General features: G+C 40.5%; 3 protein-coding genes across 11 annotated transcripts in view; all 3 read left to right on the top strand.

The window, feature by feature from the left end:
- Window positions 1-13,073, top strand: part of LOC106024153 (OX-2 membrane glycoprotein-like) — a 100,567-nt gene extending 87,494 nt beyond the window's left edge. Inside the window, exon 6 of the transcript XR_004575124.1 lies at window positions 12,701-13,073. The gene's annotated coding sequence lies outside the window, so the exon portion shown is untranslated. The remainder of the gene's footprint in view (window positions 1-12,700) is intronic.
- On the top strand, window positions 2,208-10,901 carry LOC105009550 (OX-2 membrane glycoprotein). Of its 6 annotated transcripts, none has more exons than XM_034289565.1 (8): window positions 2,208-2,296; window positions 3,834-4,172; window positions 4,262-4,570; window positions 4,652-4,705; window positions 4,819-4,906; window positions 4,997-5,056; window positions 5,323-5,373; window positions 9,294-10,901. In XM_034289565.1, the coding sequence occupies exons 1-8, from the start codon at window positions 2,242-2,244 to the stop codon at window positions 9,322-9,324; spliced, it is 987 nt and encodes a 328-aa protein (XP_034145456.1). In that variant the 5' UTR covers window positions 2,208-2,241; the 3' UTR covers window positions 9,325-10,901. The 6 variants fall into 6 exon arrangements, with proteins under 6 accessions (XP_034145456.1, XP_034145455.1, XP_034145457.1 ...); XM_034289564.1 differs by having other exon boundaries at window positions 4,813-4,906; XM_034289566.1 differs by lacking the exon at window positions 9,294-10,901 and adding an exon at window positions 5,455-5,570 and having other exon boundaries at window positions 4,813-4,906; window positions 5,323-5,418.
- Window positions 11,580-24,415, top strand: LOC105009551 (OX-2 membrane glycoprotein). Of its 4 annotated transcripts, XM_020044204.3 has the most exons (10): window positions 11,580-11,759; window positions 15,789-15,845; window positions 16,451-16,519; window positions 19,682-19,801; window positions 21,448-21,786; window positions 21,906-22,214; window positions 22,295-22,348; window positions 22,447-22,540; window positions 22,658-22,717; window positions 22,887-24,415. In XM_020044204.3, exons 4-9 carry the CDS (start codon window positions 19,735-19,737, stop codon window positions 22,710-22,712), a joined length of 918 nt encoding a protein of 305 aa, XP_019899763.3. In that variant the 5' UTR covers window positions 11,580-11,759; window positions 15,789-15,845; window positions 16,451-16,519; window positions 19,682-19,734; the 3' UTR covers window positions 22,713-22,717; window positions 22,887-24,415. The 4 variants fall into 4 exon arrangements, with proteins under 4 accessions (XP_019899763.3, XP_010867273.4, XP_010867274.4 ...); XM_010868971.5 differs by lacking the exon at window positions 16,451-16,519; XM_010868972.5 differs by lacking the exon at window positions 16,451-16,519 and having other exon boundaries at window positions 22,853-24,415.
- The last annotated feature ends 671 nt before the right edge of the window (window positions 24,416-25,086 follow it).

The following is a 25,086-nucleotide window of genomic DNA, read 5'->3' as shown; positions in this document are numbered from 1 at the left end:
CTGCAGTGTGTGCAAACCTGGTCAAGAACTACAGGAAACGTATGATCTCTGTAAGTGCAAATAAAGGTTTCTGTACCAAATATTAAGTTCTGCTTTTCTGATGTATCAAATACTTATGTCATGCAATAAAATGCAAATGAATTACTTAAAAATCATACCCTCTGCCTTCAAAACTGCCACTGTCACCCCAATCCTTAAAAAACCTGGTCTGGATCCCTCCTCCCTCAACAACTACCGCCCAATATCCAACCTCCCCTTTCTGTCTAAAACCCTGGAACGCATAGTCGCCACACAACTACAAACCCATCTTCATGCTAACAACCAATTAGATCCCCTCCAATCTGGCTTTCGCCCCCTCCACAGCACTGAAACCGCACTCCTCAAAGTCCTAAACGACCTCCTCACCTCTGATGACACCGGTTCCCTCAACATCCTCATCCTCCTTGACCTGACTGCAGCCTTTGATACCGTGAGCCATAACATCCTGCTCACCAGACTCAAAGACCTCGATATCGAAGGTACTGCACTCAGGTCAAGGAGGATGAGGATGTTGAGGGAACCAGTGTCAGCAGAGGTGAGGAGGTCGTTTAGGACTTTGAGTAGAGCGGTTTCATCTTCCTCAAACTCAACAGTGACTAAACCGAATTTCTCCTCATAGGCACCAAATCCACACTCAGCAAAGCCAATAACCCCACTCTCACCATCGACGGCACCATTGTCTCCCCATCTCCCCAGGCCCGCAACCTTGGCGTTATCTTTGATTCTACCCTCTCCCTTGAGCCTCACATCCGTCAAGTCATTAAAACCTCCTTCTTTCACCTCCGCAACGTCGCCAAAATCAGACCCTCTCTCACACCCCCCGCTGCTGAAAGACTCATTCACGCCTTCATCTCCTCGCGACTGGACTACTGTAACTCACTTCTCCTCGGCATCAGCTCTACCAACATCAACCGACTCCAATTGGTCCAAAACGAAGCAGCCCGACTCATCACCTGCTCCAAATCCTGGCACCACATCATTCCAGTCCTAAAACAACTCCACTGGCTTCCTGTCTCCCACCGGATCACCTACAAAATCCTGATCCTCACCTACAAAGCCCTCCACCATTTGGCCCCCTCATACCTCACTGACCTCCTCTCCCCGTACCAACCCTCACGGTCCCTCAGATCCTCCTCAGCTGGTCTCCTCTCCATCCAAAAATCCAACCTCTGCAGTTTTGGGGACAGAGCCTTCTCCAGGGCAGCTCCCAGGCTCTGGAACTCCCTCCCCCAAGAGATCCACACCTCTGAGTCCCTCACCATCTTCCAGTCCCACCTCAAGACCCATCTCTTCACCTCTGCCTATCTGTAGCCCCACGCCCCCGTCCCTTCTCATCTGTGTCTGAATCTTGTCTTGTTTTGTTTTGTTCTGTTTTTATAATCTACCTGCCCTGTAAAGCGACTTTACTATATAAATAAAATTTATTATTATTATACCATGTGATTTTCTGGATTTTTGTTTTAGATTCCGTCACTCACAGTTGAAGAGTACCTATGATAAAAAATGACAGACTTCTACATCCTTTGTATGTGGGAAAACCTGCAAAATCGGCAGTGTATCAAATACTTGTTCTCCCGACTGTACATCATGCACCGATGACCATGCAGATTCATGTACTTTGTCTGTGTGTGTGTGAACTACATATTAATATATTCAGAAAGTGGGATAGTTATGCATTTATATAAAAAAATCACACATACCTGTGACAATTGAAAATGTCCATCATCAGACTTTGCAAGGCAGTGTCAGAGTAATACAAGGGAGTAGTGCGACAAGGACCTGAGAGACCTGGGAGGGGGGGTTAGTAATGGGTCAGAGTTCAGTAATAAGAAAATCAGAATTGGTCTGCCTATATGAACACAGCCCTGGTACTAGTGACCCTTGACCCAACATGTAGTTCTCTCTGGTGTACAACAGTAATGACATGATCTCCAGCAGAGAAAAATGAAGTGCATGTGGACGTGTAAAGACTACTTATTGGTGTCAAATTTAAAACAGTAATTCAATGGGAAGCCAGAGGAGGTGGTGCCAGGATGCAGGATGGCAGGTTTAGACCGGTTTTGACACTATCATGTTTAACATCCATGTAAACAGTCTCACTAGCTTAGTTCACATACCTTTGTTAGGAACCATTTCTGATTGGTTCATTCAAAATCATGTGGCTTGTACAGGTAAAGAGAGGGAAATTCAAACATCTTCACCATGGTTCCAGCTTACTGCAACTGCCTGTTCAATCTGCTAATAATAATTTCTAAAGGTGAGCTAATCAGTATTTATTCGTAATATACTTAATTTGTCTGCATTTTTATTTGCACAACATTGCTGATGTTGGTGATTGTTAGATATGATATGTTTTGCTTTCACAAATATTCAAACCGGCTTATTTTACTGCATTTATAAGTACGTAAGAGATATGGTAAAGTATATGTACAGCCTATGTGTAGCTTATAGCTAAAATATTAATGCTGTAGTGAAACATGTACAGTTATAGGCTAGAGAATTGCAGTAGTGTTGTGAAATGCATGTACATATAAACTCTATAGATGACTGTGATTTGATCAGTGAACGAAGTAGGAGGAAGGAAGGCTTTTCTCCTACTATTAACAGATGCCCACATTCTGTAGTTTCTTGAACTGTTCAACACATACTGAACAAGGCGGTTTACACGGCCCTTTATCAATGTTGTGTATGAACAGAAATGTTCATTAACCATGCGTGCCATCATTTCTAAGCAAAGTGTGAGACTTATCAATTTCTCCGTATACTTGAGAATGTGTGTACATTTAAGCACACCTTTTACCAAATCTTGCATTGCTGGAGGACCTGGCACAACTTGCATTACACAAGGAGCATGTTTTAAATTAGCGTGCAGATTTCTTTTGCTGAGAGCATCACTTGTCTTATTAGTAGATTCTCTGTAGAATCACTCTGCCGTCCTCCTGTTCCACCTATATCTCTTTTGTGGATCATAATTTTTTATTTGCAAATGTATTCAAATTAAACCATTTCATTAACTGTTCTGCATTCTGGTGAGGCACAACTTACCACAGCTCTAACCTGCTCCTAAACAATCTTTTTTTCTCTTATCTGTCAAGCCATTGCTGAGGGCTACAAAATGTTCAAAAGTTATTTCTGTTTCTGAATATTTTTTTCTATGTCTTCTTTGATTTCTCCATGTGGGCAGACAGTCATTGGTGACATTTCTTGCAGCTTTAAAGGGAAGGTTTGTAACCATAAATGGTCATTTAGACTTCATGTGCACTAGCACAGTGTTTTAGAAAGTGTCTGATTCATCAAGGCCATATACTGTGTAAATCAAGCATATGAGCAATTGATAAATAGGTCTACCAACTTTTTTGTACTTGCTAACGAATCCAAATTTGTTAGCAAGTTTATTTAGAAGCTTTTCTACACAACATTGATCAATGAGGGCACTGGTTCCTTAATTCCTTCCTTTTGAACTCCCTCTTCTGACCATACTTAGAACTACACCAATATGTCAAGGACAATTAATTGTATCTTAAAATTCATACAGTTCCGTTTCTCGTAAGATAGTTTGTATCATAGTAAGGAATATCTTACTGCAGTGATTCAATTCCAAAATATGACAGTACCACAGTGAAATAACATGCTCTGTTTGAATTGTGCTGTGAATATGGACTGTCCGTCCAGCCCATAACATCCTGCAACACATTGACCCATGTCACCGACTTCTATACCGACACTGGGGGTTCTGGATTGATCCCAGTGTCTTTTCATCCTAAAATCCCACCTGTGTCACTGTCTTCATGCAGGTCTCTCTCAGCTGGTAGAAACACAGCAGGTCGTCATAGTAACACTGGGAGGAGATGCTCAGTTCAGCTGCAGACTCATGGAACCCAGAGACGTCCTGCAAGTCACCTGGCAAAAAGAGACACCAGGAGGGAATGAAAATGTGGCCTCGTACAACAAACGTTTTGGTCCAAAAGTAAACCCACCTTTTAATATGAAAGTCATGTTTCTATATGTGGGACTGCAGAACTGCTCTGTCATCATCAGAAGAGTGTCCAGAGAAGATGAGAGTTGCTACAAGTGTCTGTTTAATATTTACCCAGATGGCGCTATTAGTGGAAGGACCTGTCTTCAAGTTAATGGTAAAATATAGGGGTTGATATAAGTACAGTTTCCTTTAAACTCTGTTGCTGATTTGTGCTTATTGTGAAACATTATTTCTGTTCTATAGAGCTATATGGACCCACACTCCTATTAACACAAAACAAGGACACTCGTCCCCTCTTCTCTGGGTTAACTCTCTCCTGCTCTGCCACGGGACGACCTGTTCCAGTAGTGGACTTGTTCCCCACAGTAAAATTGGTTTTGGAAAACTCTACAACGGTCCGTGTCACCCATCCCAATGGAACTGTTACTGTCACCATAACTTCCACAGTGGCAGTTCCCAGTCTACCTGACAATATTCCAATGGTTCGGTGTGTGGTATCATCTGGCAGTGCCATCAAGGAGGGCTCCATAAAGATTCCAACTTTCTTAGTTGGTGAGAAAGGTTTATTGTTCATGAATTCCACATAATCACCAGGAACATCTCATGCTGATTTAATGTGTTTGTCTTTTTGAGGTCGTGGTAAATCTCTTTTACCAGTCAATGATGATGGTTGGATGAGGGATCATGGTATGTAGATTTTCCAGTGACCCAATTTCATGTCTGTCCATGACAATTCATTTCCTCCTTTTAATTGAATTGTACTGGTCTCATCTTCTCATCTTTTCTGTTTACAGGGACAGTGGTTGGTGCTTTGATGGGTTCAGTGGTTCTCATTGCTTTAATTTGCAGCATAACTTGGTGTCTGCATAAGAGGTATCAAACTAGCAGGTAATATTTTCTTTCAAACATGTCATATATTTTTGCTTCAATGTAGTTACTATTAGAGATTCAGCTGATTTGATCATTTTCTCTGTACAGAAATGAAACGACACAGCAAGATGTTGCTGTAGGCAGAGTGTTTTTAGAAACACAAGATCGGTGTGTATTCTATCAAGAGAACATTGAATGGCTGTGCTGTTTTTACAAAAACAAATAATAAAAACAGATAAACTTATTAAATTGCTCATAATTGTAAAACAAAAAGCTGTTTCGTTTAGTGATGACTGCTCGCTGTATATTAAACCCAATGTCAAATTCAGTCAAAACAGACAGGAAAGATGTCTTAATAAAATCATTTCATTTGTAATTTTACCACTGACATCTATATTCTCATACATTCCAAATACTTATATATTCTCATCAAGTTCCAGTGGGGCGGCTGAGGAGGGAAGGAGTGAGGAGGATTCACCAGTCAGGTAAAAGAACCAACATTGGTACATTGAACCCTAATTCTCATATTAACTTAAGAAGTTAAATATATTTCTTTTACTGGTCTTGTTCTCCACAATCAATGGCTAGTTGCAAGCAAATTCTTGTTCTGATACAGTTGTGCTCAATAGTTTGCATACCCTTGGAGAATTGGTAATATATCTACCATTTGTGAGGAAAACATGAGTGAGCAGGCAAAATGCTTCATTTACAGTATCTCACAAAAGTGAGTACACCCCTCATATTTTTGTAAATATTTGATTATATATTTCCATGTGACAACACTGAAGAAATGACACTTTGCTACAATGTAAAGTAGTGAGTGTACAGTTTGTATAACAGTATACATTTAATGTCCCCTGAAAATAACACAACATACAGCTTTTAATGTCTAAACCGCTGGCAACAAAAGTGAGTACACCCCTAAGTAAAAATGCCCAAATTGGGACCAAAATGTCAATATTTTTTGTGGCCACCATTATTTTCCACCACTGCCTTAACCCTCTTGGGCATGGAGTTCACCAGAGCTTGACAGGTTGCCACTAGAGTCCTCTTCCACTCCTTCATGATGACATCACGGAGCTGGTTGATGTTAGAGATCTTGCGCTCCTCCACCTTCCATTTGAGGATGCTCCACAGATGCTCAATAGGGTTTAGGTCTGGAGACATGCTTGGCCAGTCCATCACCTTTACCCTCAGCATCTTTAGCAAGGCAGTTGTTGTCTTGGAGGTGTGTTTGGGATCGTTATTATGTTGCAATACTGCCCTGTGGCCCAGTCTCCGAAGGGAGGGGATCATGCTCTGCTTCACAGTACATGTTGGCATTCATGGTTCCCTCAATGAACTGTAGCTCCCCAGTGCCTGCAGCACTCATGCAGCCCCAGACAATGACCCTCCCATCACCATGCTTGACTGTAGGCAAGACACACTTGTTTTTGTAGTCCTCACCTGGTTGACGCCACACACGCTTGACACCATCTGAACCAAATAAGTTGATCTTGGTTTCATCAGACCACAGGACATGGTTCCAGTAATCCATGTCCTTAGTCTGCTTGTCTTCAGCAAACTGTTTGCAGGCTTTCTTGTGCATCATCTTTAGAAGAGGCTTCCTTCTGGGACGACAGCCATGCAGACCAATTGGATGCAGAATACGGCGTATGGTCTGAGTACTGACTGGCTGACCCCCCACCCCTTCAAACTCTGCAGCAATGCTGGTAGCACTCATACGTCTATTTCCCAAAGACAACCTCTGGATATGACGCTGAGCACGTGCACTCAACTTCTTTGGTCGACCATGCTGAGGCCTGTTCTTAGTGGAACCTGTCCTGTTAAACCACTGTATGGTCTTGGCCACAATGCTGCAGCTCAGTTTCAGGGTCTTGGCAATCTTCTTATAGCCTAGGCCATCTAAATGTAGAGCAACAATTCATTTTTTTAGATCCTCAGAGAGTTCTTTGCCATGAGGTGCCATGTTGAACGTCCAGTGACCAGTATGAGGGAGTGTGAGAACGATAACACCAAATTTAACACACTTGCTCCCCATTCACACCTGAGACCTTGTAACACTAACCAGTCACATGATACCAGGTAGGGCAAATGGCTAATTGGGCCCAATTTGGACATTTTCACTTAGGGGTGTACTCACTTTTGTTGCCAGCGATTTAGACATTAATGGCTGTGTGTTGAGTTATTTTGAGGGGACAGCAAATTTACACTGTTATACAAGCTGTACACTCACTACTTTACATTTCTGTGAAAGTGTTATTTCTTCAGTGTTGTCACATGAAAATATATAATCAGATATTGCAAAAATGTGAGGGGTGTATTCACTTTTGTGAGACACTGTATTTCTTATGGGATTCATATTCGACTGTAGGTTATAAAATAATTAAATAATCATAAAAGAAAACATGGCAGCATATGAACTGACCCCTGTTCAAAAGTCTGCATACCCTTAGTTCTTAATACTGTGTATTTCCCTTTTAGTATCAATGACAGCATCCAGTCTTTTGGAATAGTTGTCTCTGAGGCCCCGAATTCTTGCAGATGGTATAGCTGTCCATTCGTCTTGGCAAAATGCCTCCAGGTCATGCAAAGCCTTTGGTCGTCTTGCATGAACTGCTAGTTTGAGATCTCCCCAGAGTGTCTCGATCATATTAAGGTCAGGTGACTGTGAGGGCCTCTCCAGAACCTTCACCTTTTTCTGCTGTAATCACTGGAGGGTCAACAAGTCCAAGAGCGTCCCCATGAAAGTCCAAGGGCATCCCATGCGCAGCTTTTGTGCAGAAGATTGCAAATTGCCAGTATTTTGTGATAACATGCTGCATTCATCTTGCCATCAGTCTTTCCATTATCTCATACACCCCCAAATCATCAGTGAACCACCACCATGCTTCACATTGGGGATGGTATTCTGTTCACTATAGGCCTTGTTAAACCCTCTCCAAATATAGCGCTTATGGTTGTGACCATAAAGCTCTATTTTTGTCTCATCACTCCAAATTACAGTGCGCCAGAAGCTGTGAGGCATGTCAAGGTGTTGTTGGGCATATTGTAACCAGGCTTTATTGTGTCATTGGCTCAGTAAAGGCTTCTTTCTGGCAACTTGACCATGCAGCCCATTTTTGTTCATGTATCATCGTATTGTGCTCAGTGATGGATCTTAAGGATTTTTAGAACTAGCCAGCCAGGCTAGTAGGCCAAAATGTCCACTAGCCTGGGTAAAATGTAACTAGCCCTGTTTGTAACTCTGTTTACAGAGTTTACCGGACTAGTAAATGGATGTTTTTTATATATTTTTCCGTTATTCATGTGAAATTAGTCTGTGCACAATATTATATAACAACTTAATAATATAATAATGAGAGAATGAGAGAACATACTCAAAAGTCCACTGAACGCATCCTTTCTATTTTGGCGCTAAACTTATTCTAAAATTATCGACAGATTTTATGGCTTGTACAGAGACAAAGATATTAGAATGCTACACAGTTGTAGCTACAGTAATCGAGGGGGCGGGGCTTAGCGAAGGTTCCAACTCTTTTTTTTAAGGCGAGTCTGACGGACTGATTATGAGCCTCATAAAACGAGGGCTGATGACTCATTATCTTCAGGAATCACATTTAAAACTCAGTTGAATAAAAGTTAACTTGCCTGATGGACTACAGGTTCTAAAATTAGCTTCATTTCCAGCCATCATTGTGCTCCTTGAAACAACCACACCTGATTTTTCCATTTCTTAATAAGTGATTGAAGAGTACTCACTGGCATTTGCAAGGCTTTGAATATATGTTTCTATCCTTTTCTATCTTTTTTTATCCTTTTCCATTACCTTGTTGCGCAGTTCTTTTGACTGTTCTTTTCTGCTCCCCATGGCTCAGTATCAAGCCTTCACAGTGCATACATGTGAGAGCCAACAAAATCATTGACAATTCATACACAGACACTAATTGCAATTTAAAAAGCCACAGATGTGGGAGGTTCACCTTTTAATTGCCATTTTCACCTGTGTGTGTGTCAGTAATAAGGCCAAACATTCAAGGGTATGTAAACTTTTGATCAGGGCCATTTGGGTGATTTTTGTTATCGTTATGATTTAAAAAGGAGCCAAACAACTACGTGATAAGAAATGGCTTCATATGATCACTATCCTTAAAGAAAAGACAGATTGTTTGCATGATCAGTTTTCAAAATCAATGACAACATTTCACAATTTCTGCCAGGGTTTGCAAACTTATGAGCACAACTGTGTGTTACTTCTGTCATTGATGTATTGTTAACATCAACTTCCTTCACACCACCAGCTCCTTTAAAAGTGAGTTGAATTCCAACTTCAAAGGTCCTTATAATGTTACAGTTTGAGTTGAATTAACTGAATTGAACTGATTATTACATTTCAACTCCTTAGGATCCAATATCTCCAACATCCTTCAGAATAATCACCTTTATTTTGAAGTCCTATTTTGTACAATGGAGCTGCTAACATAGCCTGTCATGAACACACCATCAAAAGAAGTGGATCCAAGCACAGAGCTTTTAATAAAACGCAATCCAAAGGCCAGAACCACAGGGCAAGCAAAAGGCTGGTACACGGAAAGGTCAGAATCGGCAGGAACAAGGTACAAAAGGACTAAGGCAGATATGAAGTCAAAACACTACATGGAAGGCAAAGGTCCGGTACACTGGTAAATACTTAGAAATTGCAAGAAAAAGGCTCTGTAGAGTTGTACATACAAACAATATCTCAAAAGGAACTGAATGCTAACTAGAGACACACTACAAACAGGTGTGTAGGAAAACAGGTGAAACCAATGGAGATAATAACAGGCATGACTTCTTGAGGACTGAGCATAAATACAGTATATTATACTTAAACTGTAACTGAAAAAAGAGAAATTCTAACTACTTGAATTAACAACTCTGCCTCTCTCTGACCATTCCCTGATCATTTGTACTACCTACTGAACTGTGTTTTTTTTTCATGTATGGTATTTGTTGTATTTTTTAACATTGTTACTGTTGTATTATTTTTATTACAGATTTTGTGTAGTTTTACATATCAAATATAAACATGTTTGTGATTTGTTGCTTTTGTTGTTTACTGACAAATCCAGGGTGAAAAATGAATATGAATTACCCTAATATGAATGACCTGCCCCTTTTTCTTGAGTTTATGAGTTCATAAATAATCAGTTTAAGTCTGCCTAACTGCCTAACAGTTTTAGTCTCCCTTCCATGGAAACTGTTTTGATGATAACCTTTGGTTTCCCTTAGCCCCTTTCATTTTGTAACAAGCTACTTCTTTTTTTTACTAGGTGTCTTCAACAGCAAAGTTTGTTCAGAGAACTTTGATGGAGGAATGTTGCTGATTTTAACTAGCATTGTGGTATGTGTTTTACCTTTTCTTCTGTGTTATACAGAAACAGGGCATAGGACTGAAATTGATATTTCACTCATTATGACAAATTTGTGTCATAGTCTATATCATTGTTTTTTGGGTCTGATTCATGAAGATATTTGACTTTTATTGGAACAGAATGAATTAGAGAGTGGGATTGCTCTTATGTATCAGTTCTTGATCTTCCATTATATAGACTAGCTAAATAAATAATTATACCCAAGGGGAACTTGACCCTATCATATTACAGCCAAATTAGGGTAGAAAATGTGTTTAGCAGGCCAGCATCCATGTAATTGTGCAGGGATGTGGTACGTTCTAGATTTCATCTGGAATTTGTATTGAATTTCAATAGGTCACAAACACATGAATTAGAATTTAAATTAAAGGAAGAATCAATTATTTCAATTGAGTGGGTTTGGCATCTTAAATCTTAATCATGCAAGGATTTCCTTCACCACTCATTGTGCTCTCTAGTGACTCCCTCAGGTGGTTTAGGGGCCTGCAACAGCTAAAGTTATCACTCAAGTTAGCCTGACCTCAAAAATGCTGATCTGACTAACTTCCTGTGTGGCAGTGCTTTATGTGGAAAAACAATAAAACATTTTGTTAAACTAATATGACATGCTATATCAGTGTTATATCCATTTACAAGTGGTTTTTCTTAAGATATGCGATAACGATAAGTGATTCAGACTTTCCTGTTTTCAAACAGAATTGAATTAGTTTAACTGGGTATTGATTAATTTATACTGCTTTCATTTCATACAGAATTCTAATCTTGTTTCCTATGAGATGTTGCCATTCGAAATTAAATTCAAATTCATTTTTAAAAAATTTACCCAGCCCTGATGTCCAAACACATGTGTCAAGCGACTACGTAATGAATTGCAAATCTGTAGTGAGAATTTATTGTGTGTGTACAATATTGTACTTTGTTGAAGAACATTGCTAATGATTATCCATTACTTGAATTGTTAATTAAACTCTTATACATTATTATAACCTGGGTGCTTAGAACCATGAGTGCTGATTGGCTGAGAATTCCCTGAAATGCTGTAAACCTTAGAGTATGTTGTAGATTGTTACAATGTACCATTATCAGAAAATCTAGCAAAAATTATTGAGTTTCCTGCCTCTACTGATTTTCCACTTTAATCCAGATCATCAGCAAGTTAATAATAGTACCAGCAGGGGTCACCTTTATCTCATGTTTAGTGTCAGGTGACTGTAGTATAGTTCTGTCCATGTTTTACATGCAACAGCGCTCCATTGATATTCTGAACCGCTCCACAGTTGACTTGACAGCCTCTTTTCTATCTGACGCCTCTTGTTACGGCAGGACAGAACACATTCCACCCAGTCAGTTTGAAGACTTCTGAAACGTTGATATACTAATCAGTGTACCTCATTAGGTTTGGCACCACGGAGGACAGAATTAAAATATTCTCATTAACTCCATTCACTGCTAAACGGGTAAGTGTGTTTTCAGCGTTAATATTCTATGAAAATCGGTATGGAATCAATACAAAATAATCTTTTTTTTGGGGAGTTAATTCAACAGAATGCTTTGTTCTTCATCATGCACACTTTGTCTATTTTATTATTTATTTATAAGGTGGGAAAAACTGGGGTTACATTTATTATATGTTTATGATATACATCTCTGGAAAAAATTAAGAGACCACTGCACATTTTTTTTTTCTTTACAAAAAAGTTGAACAGGAAAGTTTTGAGTGAGGAACAGAAGCCATCAAATTGCAGTGGTTTCTTAAGAAAAAGGTGCAGTGGTCTCTTAATTTTTTCCAGAGCTGTTTATTCAACCTTGAGCTTTATATTTCATATGATGTTATAACAGGGAGGGTCATCAATTCAATGAACAGTCAATTTAGCGTCAGTGTTCAATTCTTGTAGGCAATTCCCCCCACACAAAATAAAATACAAACAACAAATAAAAATCAGCACATTTGTCTTTATCTTGATCAAAAGCCTAATCATAGTTCTACAGTCAACAAAATAATTACTGGAAAGGGTGTAGACTGTGTGTAGATGAAGGACAAGTCTTAACAGGCTCCAGTCAACACAAAACCCTGTGGAACAAGTTAATATGTACATCATTCAGCTAACAACCTAACCCAGAACAACTTACAGTAGTGTTGTGCATACATTTCCCACCTAGTCCCCTGTGGGAACCTCACCTACAATGTTGCAAGCTCCTTGCTCTGCAAACTGAGCTTTACAGGACCCTACAAATCAGGGGTTCTGATGCTTATTTCTAGTAGTTTGTTTAGACATTAAGAAGACAATTTAGTCAATTTAAGAGACTGATCTGGTCTATCGGTGTAGCTCTGTTTTGTTATTTGTGTTTTCTGCTTTATTTGCGGATCTAAATCAATATTCCATTAACTTGTTTCCAGATACTTTGCAAAAGCCTGAGAACCACTTTACTGACAAATAAACCAACAACTGTTGAGCAAGAGTGTAAGAGTGAGTGAGAAATTGACTGACTAACTTACTACCCCTAGTTAAATAGCGTAGTGGTTAGAGACACAAACTCGCACACACAGTGACCAGTGTTGGAGCCCCGCTGCAGTCAAAGCAAATAAGGCATTAGGAATTATTCAGGATAGACATACTTTGTTGGCCACAAACTTTAGAAGCTTTGTTATATTCAGCCTAAAATAAAATTGTTTATGGTTATATTCCAAATGTTTCTGAGGGATTTTTGAGGTATGTATGTGTGCATGCTTTTTGGGGTTATATCGGTTACAGTAGATGTTACCACAATTCTCTCATATTTTTACCTGATGAAAAAGTGTGATGGCAATTTCTAAAATCCAAGTAATTCTATGAAAATGGTAGGTAAGACAGGAGAAATCAATTGCGCAATAAACGGTTTAATGAAACTTGCAAGGAGAAAGTATACAGGTTACAAAGTAACGGTGGATAGTTTCTAAATGAAAACAGGCAATCGACAGTATTTAAAGACAGGAGAGGGGTGTGACAAATCCTGGACATTCCAGATCAATCAGGACACATTCCCTTTATTCTATCACACAAGCCAAATGCTATCTTCCCCCACCTTATCCTTCCTGCCATAATGTTTACTGTAGTGTTTACCCAAAGGTTCACACCAAGGACAGCTCTCCTTCCCGCCATAAATACCTTCTTCAACTTAAAGAGTTCTTACAGTATCTGGACAGACAATAGATGCCCTGGTGAGTTCAAACAGATAAGGAGATAAAGAGTAACCCTTTCATCAGCTGACACCAGTCAATGATGCCCCCCTAAGCAAATGCCAGAACCCCCACATTCATCTATCTATCTAAACAGAGGGACTTAGTCCTTTAATCAGTAAAAAATACACTGTATTAAGAAATTTCCACAACAATCCGCCCTATATCATGAAAGATCATGTAGTTGTCACATGCAACTTTTAACCAATTTTATTCCTAAGACATAAATCATCAACTCATTAATCTTCAAACACAATCTTACACAACATGATTTTTTATGATATCATCATCCCAGTAGTTTGGGAACGGAAACACCTCCGAAATGTCTAACTCCCCATTTACACGTTCCTGGACCAATACCTGTGTGGCAAATTTAGAAACACATAGTTTGATTAAACAAGACAAGAATATACCACAAACAGCCAATAGGGCAATAGCGGCTAAGGCAGTAGTCAATAACTTGTATATTGTCATCCCCCAGGGACCAATCATAGAAGTCAACCCTGGGAATGGGTCCCATCCATGAACTGTATGAAGTATTTCTACACCTTCCTTAGTCTCTTGTACCAAATCATTTACCTTTTGTGATGCATCTGAAATGCTGACACCAGTCAATGATGCCCCCCTAAGCAAATGCCAGAACCCCCACATTCATCTATCTATCTAAACAGAGGGACTTAGTCCTTTAATCAGTAAAAAATACACTGTATTAAGAAATTTCCACAACAAAAGTCAGTTATTGTCACTTATATTTATAGATATTGTATCAATCTCATTCACGAATGAAAGAAAAACTTACATTATTGTGCCATGAAACAAAATAGCACAAAACATATTACGCAATTGGATTTGTTCAGGATATACAAAATGTTGCCTGATACAACCTTCAGTAGCTACGTTTTAGTAAGCCTATGGTAAATGTCAGGACTTCATGGAAATGATGAGCGGAACATTGGAGTCACGAAGGAAGATTTAGTTCTGTCCACACGGACAAGAGAAAAACAACTTAGAGTGCCAACAGTCTGGGTAAGTAACAATATAAACAAATCCGACGTAACTCGTAGCATGAGACAATTACACACGAAGATCAGGGGAGCAGAGGGAACACATACTGGGGGGAATATCACAAATGGGGTCCAGGTGTGTGTGGTAAATGTAGGCCGTGAGGATGCTCAGGCAACAAATCACAATTTGAGTCCTGTTATTTGGATAGTGAATAGAAAAAAAAGTTGAAATCGGAATAATGTCCACCAAATGGTGCACAGCTCTCCTAGTGTTTGACAATTTAAATAAACTAAAAACATATAAAATAAAACAGTACAAATGTACAGTAGTGGCACTTTCTATAAGCAATACAAAGAATAACATTAGTCATCTTAACCACGTACTTAAACATAAAATGTTATTCATTTGGAATGCATCGATCACCTCCTCACTTACTTTGAGGTGACGCACATGCTTTTCCCCACACGTGTCCTGGTTCACTTTATTCAGTTCCTGTTGTCTGTGAAGTACATTATTCATTTTAAATTAACATTGAATAAACTTTACCAATGTACAAAAATATACAATTGAATCAATATAACTACATTATATCCCTGTAACTGAATGTATGTAAACGAACCCAACTTACAATTTTGCTATTTGTAGGTGTGATGATTGTGGTTCACTAACAAAATCCTTAACCATCCATCAACCTTGACCATAAATTGCATAAACAAAACTTCTGAATCTCCTCCACCTTTAACCATGACCTTTCAGGGTCTTTGCAAATGGTAACTGACTGACTCATTTCTGGGGTTTTTTATCCTTATTTGTGCTGCGTGATTATGTCATCCTCTTAGTGGCAAAACCAAGAAAATGGTACCAGACAATGCCCAATACATAGACAATTTCCACATGGTTACATAAACAAAACAACAGGCATGTGATGAACTGATGAGATGGGCGCCTTCACTCCCCAAGTGCATCATTGAGCCTTGGCCACCCATGACCATGTCGCGGGTTCGCTGCTTTTCCTTCCTTGGACCACTTTTGATAGGTCCTGACCACTGCAGACAGGGGACACCACACAAGGACTGTAGTTTTGGAGATGCTCTGATCCAGTTGTCTAGCCATCATCATTTGGCCCTTGTCAAAGTCGCTCAGATGGCATGATAACGAGATTATCAGTGTTATTCACTTCATCTGTCAGTGGTCATAATTGTTATGGCTGATCGGTGTATATAGTAGTTGTGAAAATGCTTACCTGAAGGTTCTTGTTTTTCAGCTCGCTAGAGACCCGAAAGCCGAGGTCTGGTGATGACCATGGTTGACAAGTCCAAGGGTAGGTCACTTCATTTTATAATCAATTACATTTCAGTAGCCTATCTGTCAGACTTAAGGAATTAACATAATGTGTTATGGAAATGTTGAACTAAGGTACATTTGGGTAATGTCTGGCAGGAAGGATAAGGTGGGGGGGACAGCCCTCCCTTTAGGTAAAACATATGTGACACAAGACAGATGGCCAGCAACTTACCACACCCCTTTTCCACTATAAATACGTGTTGGGTCACATTTAAAATCTGCAGATAAGGTTAGGGCCTTGAGCTTCTCACTTACGGGCCGACGGGTCTATTAGCGATTTTAGGGCACGTTAATTGAGATGAAAGTGTTGGGGCACTTCTATGCATTAGGGCACGGGTACATGTGTTAGGGCACATTAAATTTAAGTGGTTCTGGCGTGAGGGGCACGCTCACGTGTAATGAGATGTATTAATACAAATGGATTTGTTTCGCCGCACATTTTTTTTGCTGCATTTGATGTTGGGTAAGCGTTGTGGTACGTATTTGGCGACGAAGTTAATGTTTCTGTTGTCTGGGCATGAGTATTTTTGAGAGTATTTTTGAGAGTTATTAGGTTTTCCGGTTAATGGTATTTTCATTCAGTGATGGATGCGTGGCCTGCCGGGCAGATTGGAGGAATATGGCAGAGGTGTCGTATGGAAGTTGCAGAAGGTATAGTATGGTATTATTTGGAAGGTGTAGGCTACAGTATGTAGAAAGTGGTTACTGATGGAAGCTTTGGGACAGTTTGTGTAGGGTTTATTGATTTCTGTGTTGTAGTTCCTCTTGCTCAGGTTGGATGGATCGTCCCTCTGACCGCCCCCACCCTCCCGCGGTGTTCCGTCAGGCCGATCGCTGGGACTCTTTGGAGGTTTGCGTGGTCCCATCCCGCCTGGCAACACTGCATCATCGGAGAACATTTCCCTACAATCGACGTAGCCAAACCCGCTGATGGCCAAGATAGCCCCTGATTGGTTTCGCTCTATGGACCTTTTCGTTGTGAACGTGGTGATGCAGTAGGCCATTTTGCACCACTTTAGAAGTGTTGAGCGATTCTACGCGGGTCAAGAAAAGGTCCATAAGGGGAGAATAGTACATACCAGATCTGTAATCTCCAGTGTTTGCACCGACTGAGACCAAAGAAGACTACAGACCCGGGGTTGAGGAAGAGACTATGCTAACCGCTACGTTTACATTTATGAAGCTACCACTAGACGTTAGACTGGACATTGGATTTGGGAAGATACCAGTGGGAATCAGGACAACGGCTGTTTAGATGTTGTGTTCCCACAACGATAGAGACAGTTCCGGCTGCGTCTTTGGCCTCGCCGCGGGCGATCCAACAGGAACACGCAGGAACGCTGAACCGCCTGAGGGAGGTGTGCTGACGGTCAGAGGAGACGGACCAGAAAGCATCAACCAGTGAGATCATTCCTCAACACAACCCTGTTTTTTTTCTCTCTGACATATTTAGAGTATACAGCATTTATACCATTTCGTAGGATTTAGTAAACTAGGTGGTTGGTTTCGGTATATCACAATTGATGGATTTGAGAAAGAATGGTAACTAGAAGTTATTTTGAGGGTATTTCAGTTATAGCAACTGTAGTTTTGTTCCATGTCCTGACAACAATTCCCGTGCAGTTAGCTTATTGTGGGGCGATTCGTGCAGGATTTTAGGCAGCTCTCTGTTGGTGGAATTGGTTTCTGTGCAACTGTCTGTGCAAAATGCGAGAAAGATGTCTTGTTTGTTTTTGACAGTAGGGGAATTGTGCCCCTATGTCTCTTCATGCAACCTGTATGGACGTTGGACTGGACATTGGATTTGGGAAGATACCAGTGGGAATCAGGAGAACGACTGTTTAGATGTTATGTTCCCGCAACGATAGAGACAGTTCCGGCTGCCTCTTTGGCCTCGCCACGGGCGATCCAACAGGAACACGCAGTAACGCTGATCCACCTGTAGGGGGGGGGTTACAAATGGGGTAGATTGATGTGACTGTATTTAGAGATCTAGGTTGGAGTATCCTGGGGATCACTCCCTGATTGTTCCTTGATTTTAGTGACTTCATGCATCTGTTCTCTGTTAACTTGGCCTATCTTGAAAGTTTTCCCCCCTACTGTTGATAAGATAAGCAATTTTTTTTGTGAACAGCAACGATATTAGATGGGTAGAGCAATAACTCTGACCTTTCAGTTTAAATGGGATATCCCTATTTGGAGTAGTGGGTAGTTTCTCTGCCTAGGGAGACAAAGGTTGTGGGTTAGAGACACTGCCCCACCAGATGCTACATTGGTGTCAGGAGTGGGATATCTGCTAAGTTGGGTGTATGATGTCTCTTACTACAGACAGTCTGTAGACCATGTCATGTTTTTGTGTGGTAACTTTCATTGGCTCCAGGAAGGGGGGCAGACCCCCTGGGTTAGCCTTTACCAACCTTTCCCCTCATATCAAAGTAGCTTAGAACTATGTTCTGCCTGTTCTCACCTAATTTCCCCAACATGTATGTTCAGTTTTGTGTTAATCAAACGTTAAGCGCAAGCTCCATGTATTTTCCTTTCAATAGCTTCATGTCGAAATGTATGGTTTTGAAACCTACTTGTATTGAAGGTAGAGATCTACAGTCGTCCCCCATTGTTAATAACTAGAACAATCTTGATGTCTGTGCATGAAATAGTCATGAAAGTTGTGGGTTTGACTTTGGCTGATCACCACTATTTTGGTGTAACATATACATGCATTAAAGTTGGACTAATTCCCTAGACTTTAGGAGGTTACTTGAGTCATGATGTTTGTGTTGTCTCAACTTAGTTTTGCAATTGCCTGTGGGAATGCACATTTTGATATGCTAATTTGGGAGTTTTGCTGGGTGAGACAACTTTGTTTATGGGTTTTATGGGTTTTAATTCCTGCACACGAGCGACCGTGTGGCACAGTTGTTTTTTTGATTTTCTTTGTGGATGTATTTATCATTTTCATTTGTTTTTGTCGGATATTCAGTTTGCAACTCTTTATAGAATGAATGTTAGCTTCATCCCAACTATCGATTTTCTTTTCATATCCGTCCTGTAATAGTTCTGCTTTCAAGCTTGGTGTCATTTTCTGTTGACTCTGTCGTGAAAGCAGGGGGGGACTGTATGAAATTATTATCTATGATGAAAAAGAGTTGAACTTAGAGTTCAAAGAGAATTAAATAGGTATTTAAAGAGTTACGTGAAGAATTTAGTTTTTCTGTTTCCATAGTTATAAAAGAAAATTGGCATCTGTTAAAACCAGCATCCCTTAGAGTCAGTTCACAGTGTTTGTCTAATTTGGGTTTTTGTTTTATACAAAATCTAACATGATTATGGTTGAGTAGAATACATCTTACCATTTTGATTTGGTTTAACTAAGAAATAACTAATTTGATGGGATAAAAAGTGACAATGAGAATGTTACTGTTCAGTTTGTGTGATTTTTGATTAGAAGTAATCATATTAATCTCATGCATTATGGAATAAGTGGGTGAAAAGTTTTGTAATTTTTGTTATTTTGTTATATACTTTTGTTATTCCTTACATGTTTACTAAGTTTGGCTATGTTTTAATTGATACTGAGAAAGTGATTCTGCATCAAGTGCTTTTCTAGAAAACCAAGTGGAGAAGTTTTACATAGTCTAAATTGTAAAGAGAGGTACAGACCCCCTGGAGTGCTCAACTCACTCACACAAACACCAGTATGTGGGGTGGGGGGCTTTTTGAGATGGGTTTTTGACTTGTTTGAACTCTTTAGAAGAGAAACAGACTTACTGGTGACATTGTAATAAGTTATAAATGTTGGGTTATTTCTTACAGAAACCTGGATGAATAATCCAACGTGAGACTTGGTGCCACTCCTGTAGACTAAGATGTGTGTCTCTGCTCTGACTTGGCTGATGCTGATATGTTTGTGGACGGTGATTGTCAGGATACAAGGTAGTCGGTCCTCAACATACTACATTACCTTACTGTAGAAAATGACATGCTTCCCTTGTATTTAAAAGGCATGTTTGACCTACAGTTGACCACATTGAAATGTATGACTTATCGATGAAATAAGATCACTGAAATGAGATCACTGAAATGAGATCACTGAAATGAGATCACTGAAATGAGATCACTGAAATGAGATCACTTCACCTTAAACAACTACAACTGGTACATTTTGCCTGACACGGACTATAGAAGACAAATAACTTTTGTTGTGTTCAAGACCAACTAAAACTAGACCAAGGTAAGGCCAAGACCGAAGGGGGGGACAAAAGTTTGTCAGGTCATGGCTGGGGGCGGCTCTAGGCATCTCTTCGCTCCACTTTTGATAGGCCCCAATCAGAGACAGCTGCCCCCAGTGCTGTAATACCCAACCTTAACCCCAGTGCTGTAATACCCAACCTTAACCCTAACCTTAACCCCAGTGCTGTAATACCCAACCTTAACCCCAGTGCGGTAATACCCAACCATAACCCTAACCTTAACGCCAGTGCTGTAATACCCAACCTTAACCCCAGTGCTGTAATACCCAACCTTAACCCTAACCTTAACCCCAGTGCTGTAATACCCAACCTTAACCCCAGTGCTGTGATATCTAACCTTAACCCCAGTGCTGTGATATCTAACCTTAACCCTAACCTTAACCCCAGTGCTGTGATATCTAACCTTAACCCCAGTGCTGTGATATCTAACCTTAACCCTAGCTGTAACATTAAAATGCATGTATTACATATTTTCCAGACCTTGGAATGGCCATTACTCATCCCTTGAAATTCGTAAACCCAGTGGGTAGGGTTGCCTGCCTTCAGAGCCAAACAGTTTTTTATTTTTCAAATGTTCATAAAGAATTCTGTGCAACTCGTGGGTGTCCTCTCTGAACAATTTGAAAAGGTTTCTACATCATCCAACAACCAGAAAAGGAACCAGGCAAGCCTAGTTCAGTCGTCCCGCAATTAAAAGTGATGAATGTTACTGCCCTCCCTGGATTCAAACCCTGGTCTCCCACATAAGGGGCTGTGTCTTTAACCACTATGCCACAGAACTATAAAACAGCTGTGAGTTAGTATAGCATTTCAACATTAGATCATTTTTGTCACACATTCAAGTTTGAATATTTCACTAGACACCATTAAACATTGTGTTAAATTGACTAACGTTTCTTATTAAGTTTACGTCCACCACAAATAGCATCTATGAACTGTAACACTGTTGCCCACACATTCTGTTGTTTGTTACTTTATTAACTATTCAACACTTACAGAACATTTCCTTCATTTATCATTTCCTCCTTCCTTCCGTACTCCCTCCTCTGACCATTCTTTGTACTACACCACTATGTTGTGTTTATTGTATTCTAAAGATGCAAGTGTGTTTTCATGTTACTGCAGTGATCCAATCCCAGTGGAGCAACACATAAAGCCAAAGTAGTTCTCACTCTGTTTGAATTGTGTTGTGATCCCCCATTCAGCCCATGATGACCTGCAACACATTGACTCACATCACTCACTTCTACATCGACACTGGGGGTTCTGGACTGATCCTAGAGTGTCTTTTCATCCTAAAATCACACCTGTGTCACTGTCTTCATGCAGGTCTCTCTCAGCTGGTAGAAACCCAGCAGGTTGTCACAGTAACACTGGGAGAAGACGCTCACTTCAGCTGCGGACTCATGGAACCCAGAGACGTCCTGCAAGTCACCTGGCAAAAAGAGACACCAGGAGGGACTGAAAATGTGGCCTCCTACAACAAACGTTTTGGTCCAAAAGTAAATCCACCTTTCCAGGGGAAAGTGGAGTTTCTAAATGTGGGACTGCAGAACTGCTCTATAGTCATCAGAGGAGTATCAAGAGAAGATGAGAGCTGCTACAAATGTCTGTTTAATATTTACCCAGATGGATCTATCATTGGAAGAGCCTGCCTTCAAGTTAATGGTAAAATATAAGGGTTAATTTAAGACAGATTTTTATATTAATGTACCAGAGCCTTACATCTATTTAATCTATTGATGGAATGTGCTCATTGTGATTCATCATTTGCTGTTGCCCTATAGAGCTCTATGGACCCACACTCCTAGTCACACAAACCAATGACACACATCCCCTCTTCTCTGGATTAACTGTCTCCTGCACTGCCACGGGACAACCTGCTCCAATAGTGACATGGGATGAAACAGCACAATTGGCCTTGAAAAACTCTACTACGGTCAATGTCACCCACCCTAATGGAACTGTTACTGTCACCATAACTTCCACGGTGGCAGTTCCCAGTCTACCTGACAATGACACCATGGTTAGGTGTTTGGCGTCATCCGGCTATGTCATCAGGGAGGGATCCATAAAGACTCCAACTACCCTAGCTGGTAAGAAAGATTTATTTTCAATGAATTTATTGTGATAACTTGGAACATCTCATGCTCATGTAATGTCTCTTTTTTTTGAGGTTTTGGTAAATCTCTGTCACCAGTCACTGATGATGGTTGGATAAGCGGTCATGGTATGTAGAGTTTCCAGTGACCCAAATTCATTTCTGTCCTGGACTCCTTTTGACTGTGAATCATACGCATGTCATGTTCTCATCTTTTCTGTTCACAGGGACAGTGGTTGTAGCAGTGACGGCTTCTTTGGGTCTTGTTGTTTTAATCTGCACCATAACTTGGTGTCTGTGCAAGAAAACTCAAAGGAGCAGGTAATATTCTCCTGCCGAGATGCCAGCTTTTTTTTGTTGCTTTGAAGTATTTTACATTGAAGCTATGATTAGGGGTGTTTGGTTTCAGATGACATTATAATTCTGTTCTCTATACAGAAATGAAACACCACAGCAAGACGTTGATGAAAGCAGAGTTACTTTCGAACTGTAAAAATGGTGTGTATACTATAGCAAAAACATGATCTGAGCTGCTCTGTGCTGCTCATTAAAACAAATGTTTAAATAAAAAAATACATCATTTTTTATTTGTTTTTAATAATTATGAAAGAATTATAAACCTGTATCATTTAGATGACTGTGCGACCTTGTGCCCCCACTCCAACAGTCCTGGGGAGTCGGGAGAGTCGTAGATCAACACAGGCTTCATCCGAAACAGCCAGTCTGCTTCTTTACATCCCCTCCATTAACAAGGAAGTAAATCTGTGCCAACACGCCAGATGAAACACTCACTCTGATTGTCTTATTCATAGACAGGTTAGAGGCGCCCGCCACAGCCAGAGTTGTTGCTGGAACGCGGTGGCACAAGGATATCATGTATGCCGGTTACCTCGCCGGATGACACCCCGGATGACACCAGCCCAAAGGAAATTTGATCATTTACAAAAAGATAACCAAGAGACTTTTATTAATGGCTTGCTTGCAATACATGAAAAGGATCTTGTTGTTTCTGGAGGCAAATGAGGAAGTAATGAACTGGACAGATGGCTACTGTAGCCGTAGGTCAGAGGGACAGAAGAAACGGTTAAGTTGTTAATCTGTTTGTTGTTCTGTAAAGGAAGGGGGGGGGTGACCCACTGGGTAGGGGTGTGACACCTCTGGGAAGGGGAGTGACACCTCTGGGAAGGGGTGTGACCCACTGGGAAGGGGGGAGACCCACTGGGTGACCCACTGGGAAGGGGGTGACTCATCTGGGAAGGGGAGTTGACCCACTGGGAAGTGGGGTTGACCCACTGGGAAGGAGGGTGACCCACTGGGAAGTGGGGTTGACCCACTGGGAAGGAGGGTGACCCACTGGGAAGTGGGGGTGACCCACTGGGAAGGAGGGTGACTCCTCTGGGAAGGGGAGTGACACCTCTGGGATGCTGATATGTTTGTGGACGGTGACTGTCAGGATACAATGACATGCTTGCTTCCCAGTTGACCACACTGAAATGTATGACTTGTTTCTTTGCTGCTAATCGGTGAAATGTGATCACTCAAATTTCAATGTGGACGCGTTGATGTGTCATATTTGTCTCCAAATGTGAACACAGTTGTTACACAGGCAGGTACCCTGTAGGTGCATTTGTGTTCTCCCCTCCTTCTGCCCTAAACACAGTTGTCCCTTATGTTCCTGATTGTTGCCGTTGGTGTGTCCAACCTGGCAGTTGTCAGTGGATCTTCTGAGGCACTCTTTTGCTTTATCATACATGCTGTTAGATTATATTGACCCAGACTCGACATATGTATCTTTTGATAGGCAGACACTTCTATTGTTTATTCTTACACCACATAGTTTTAGCGGATACATCTCACTTTTTCCAGCTTTTTGTGGGTATGTATTGCTGTGGTGTTTTGTTTGGTGTTGTCTAGTCAAATGTTTGCTGTTTAGTCCCTGTTTAACCTGTGTGTTCTGTTTGTACCTGGGATTTTTTTTTATTTTTTTTTAGCAAGTCGCATTTGGGCATACACAACACATTGGGATACTTTGTCTGAAAACACTAGTTTGAACTGAGCGGAACACCCACTGTATTTTTGAATAGGTTAGTAGTGAGCTAAGCTGTTCTTAAGGCAGGCAAGCTGTATTCCAGCTCAGCCCCTTTTCCCTAACCCATTTACCGTGTGTTCATAATAAATGTTTTAAGTTTGACAGTAGCTTTGGTTGTCTGTGTCTTTTGTTCTCACTGTTCCACTTTGCAAGAGTTTTTGTGTTACAGGTCTCTGTACCATCCACCCTGGACTGCTAGAGCCACGGGGTTTGTAACAACAGTCATTGAATAGGAAGCTGGAGGAGGCAGAGCCCAGCTGCATAGGTGTCCGGTTTAGACCGGTTTTGATACTACAATGCCTAAAGACTATAAGAAATCTTACCGTCAGTTTACCCACTTTTCATACCTTTGGGATGAGCCATATCTTAATGGTTCTTTCAAATTTGGCTTGTACAGGCTTGTGAAGGTATTCCAAATTGTCACCATGGTTCAAGCGTACTGCAACTACCTGTTCAATCTGCTACTAAAAAATGTATGAAGGTGAGCTAATCAGTTTTATACATATATAAATACAGCATTTGTCTCCCTTTTTATTTGCTCAAATTCCTGATACAGTTGATTTATTCTGTTAAATGTGTTGCTTTCACAACTGTTTTCACAAACCTGGTTATTTCACTACAGCTATAATTTAATTCATCTAGATGTTCCTCTTAATGGTCATTATAACTACTGAGCTCTGTCAGAAAGTTCTAATCAAGACGTACTCTATCGTATTCATTTTACTTTATTTTGCTTTTTCAAGCACTTTGTGATTATTTTCTATAATAAGCGCTACAG

This window comes from Esox lucius, chromosome 22 (genome assembly GCF_011004845.1).
Source record: "Esox lucius isolate fEsoLuc1 chromosome 22, fEsoLuc1.pri, whole genome shotgun sequence".
NCBI classification, from domain to species: domain Eukaryota; kingdom Metazoa; phylum Chordata; class Actinopteri; order Esociformes; family Esocidae; genus Esox; species Esox lucius.
Note: the sequence above shows the minus strand (reverse complement) of the source record. Positions and strands in the feature narration are given on the sequence as shown.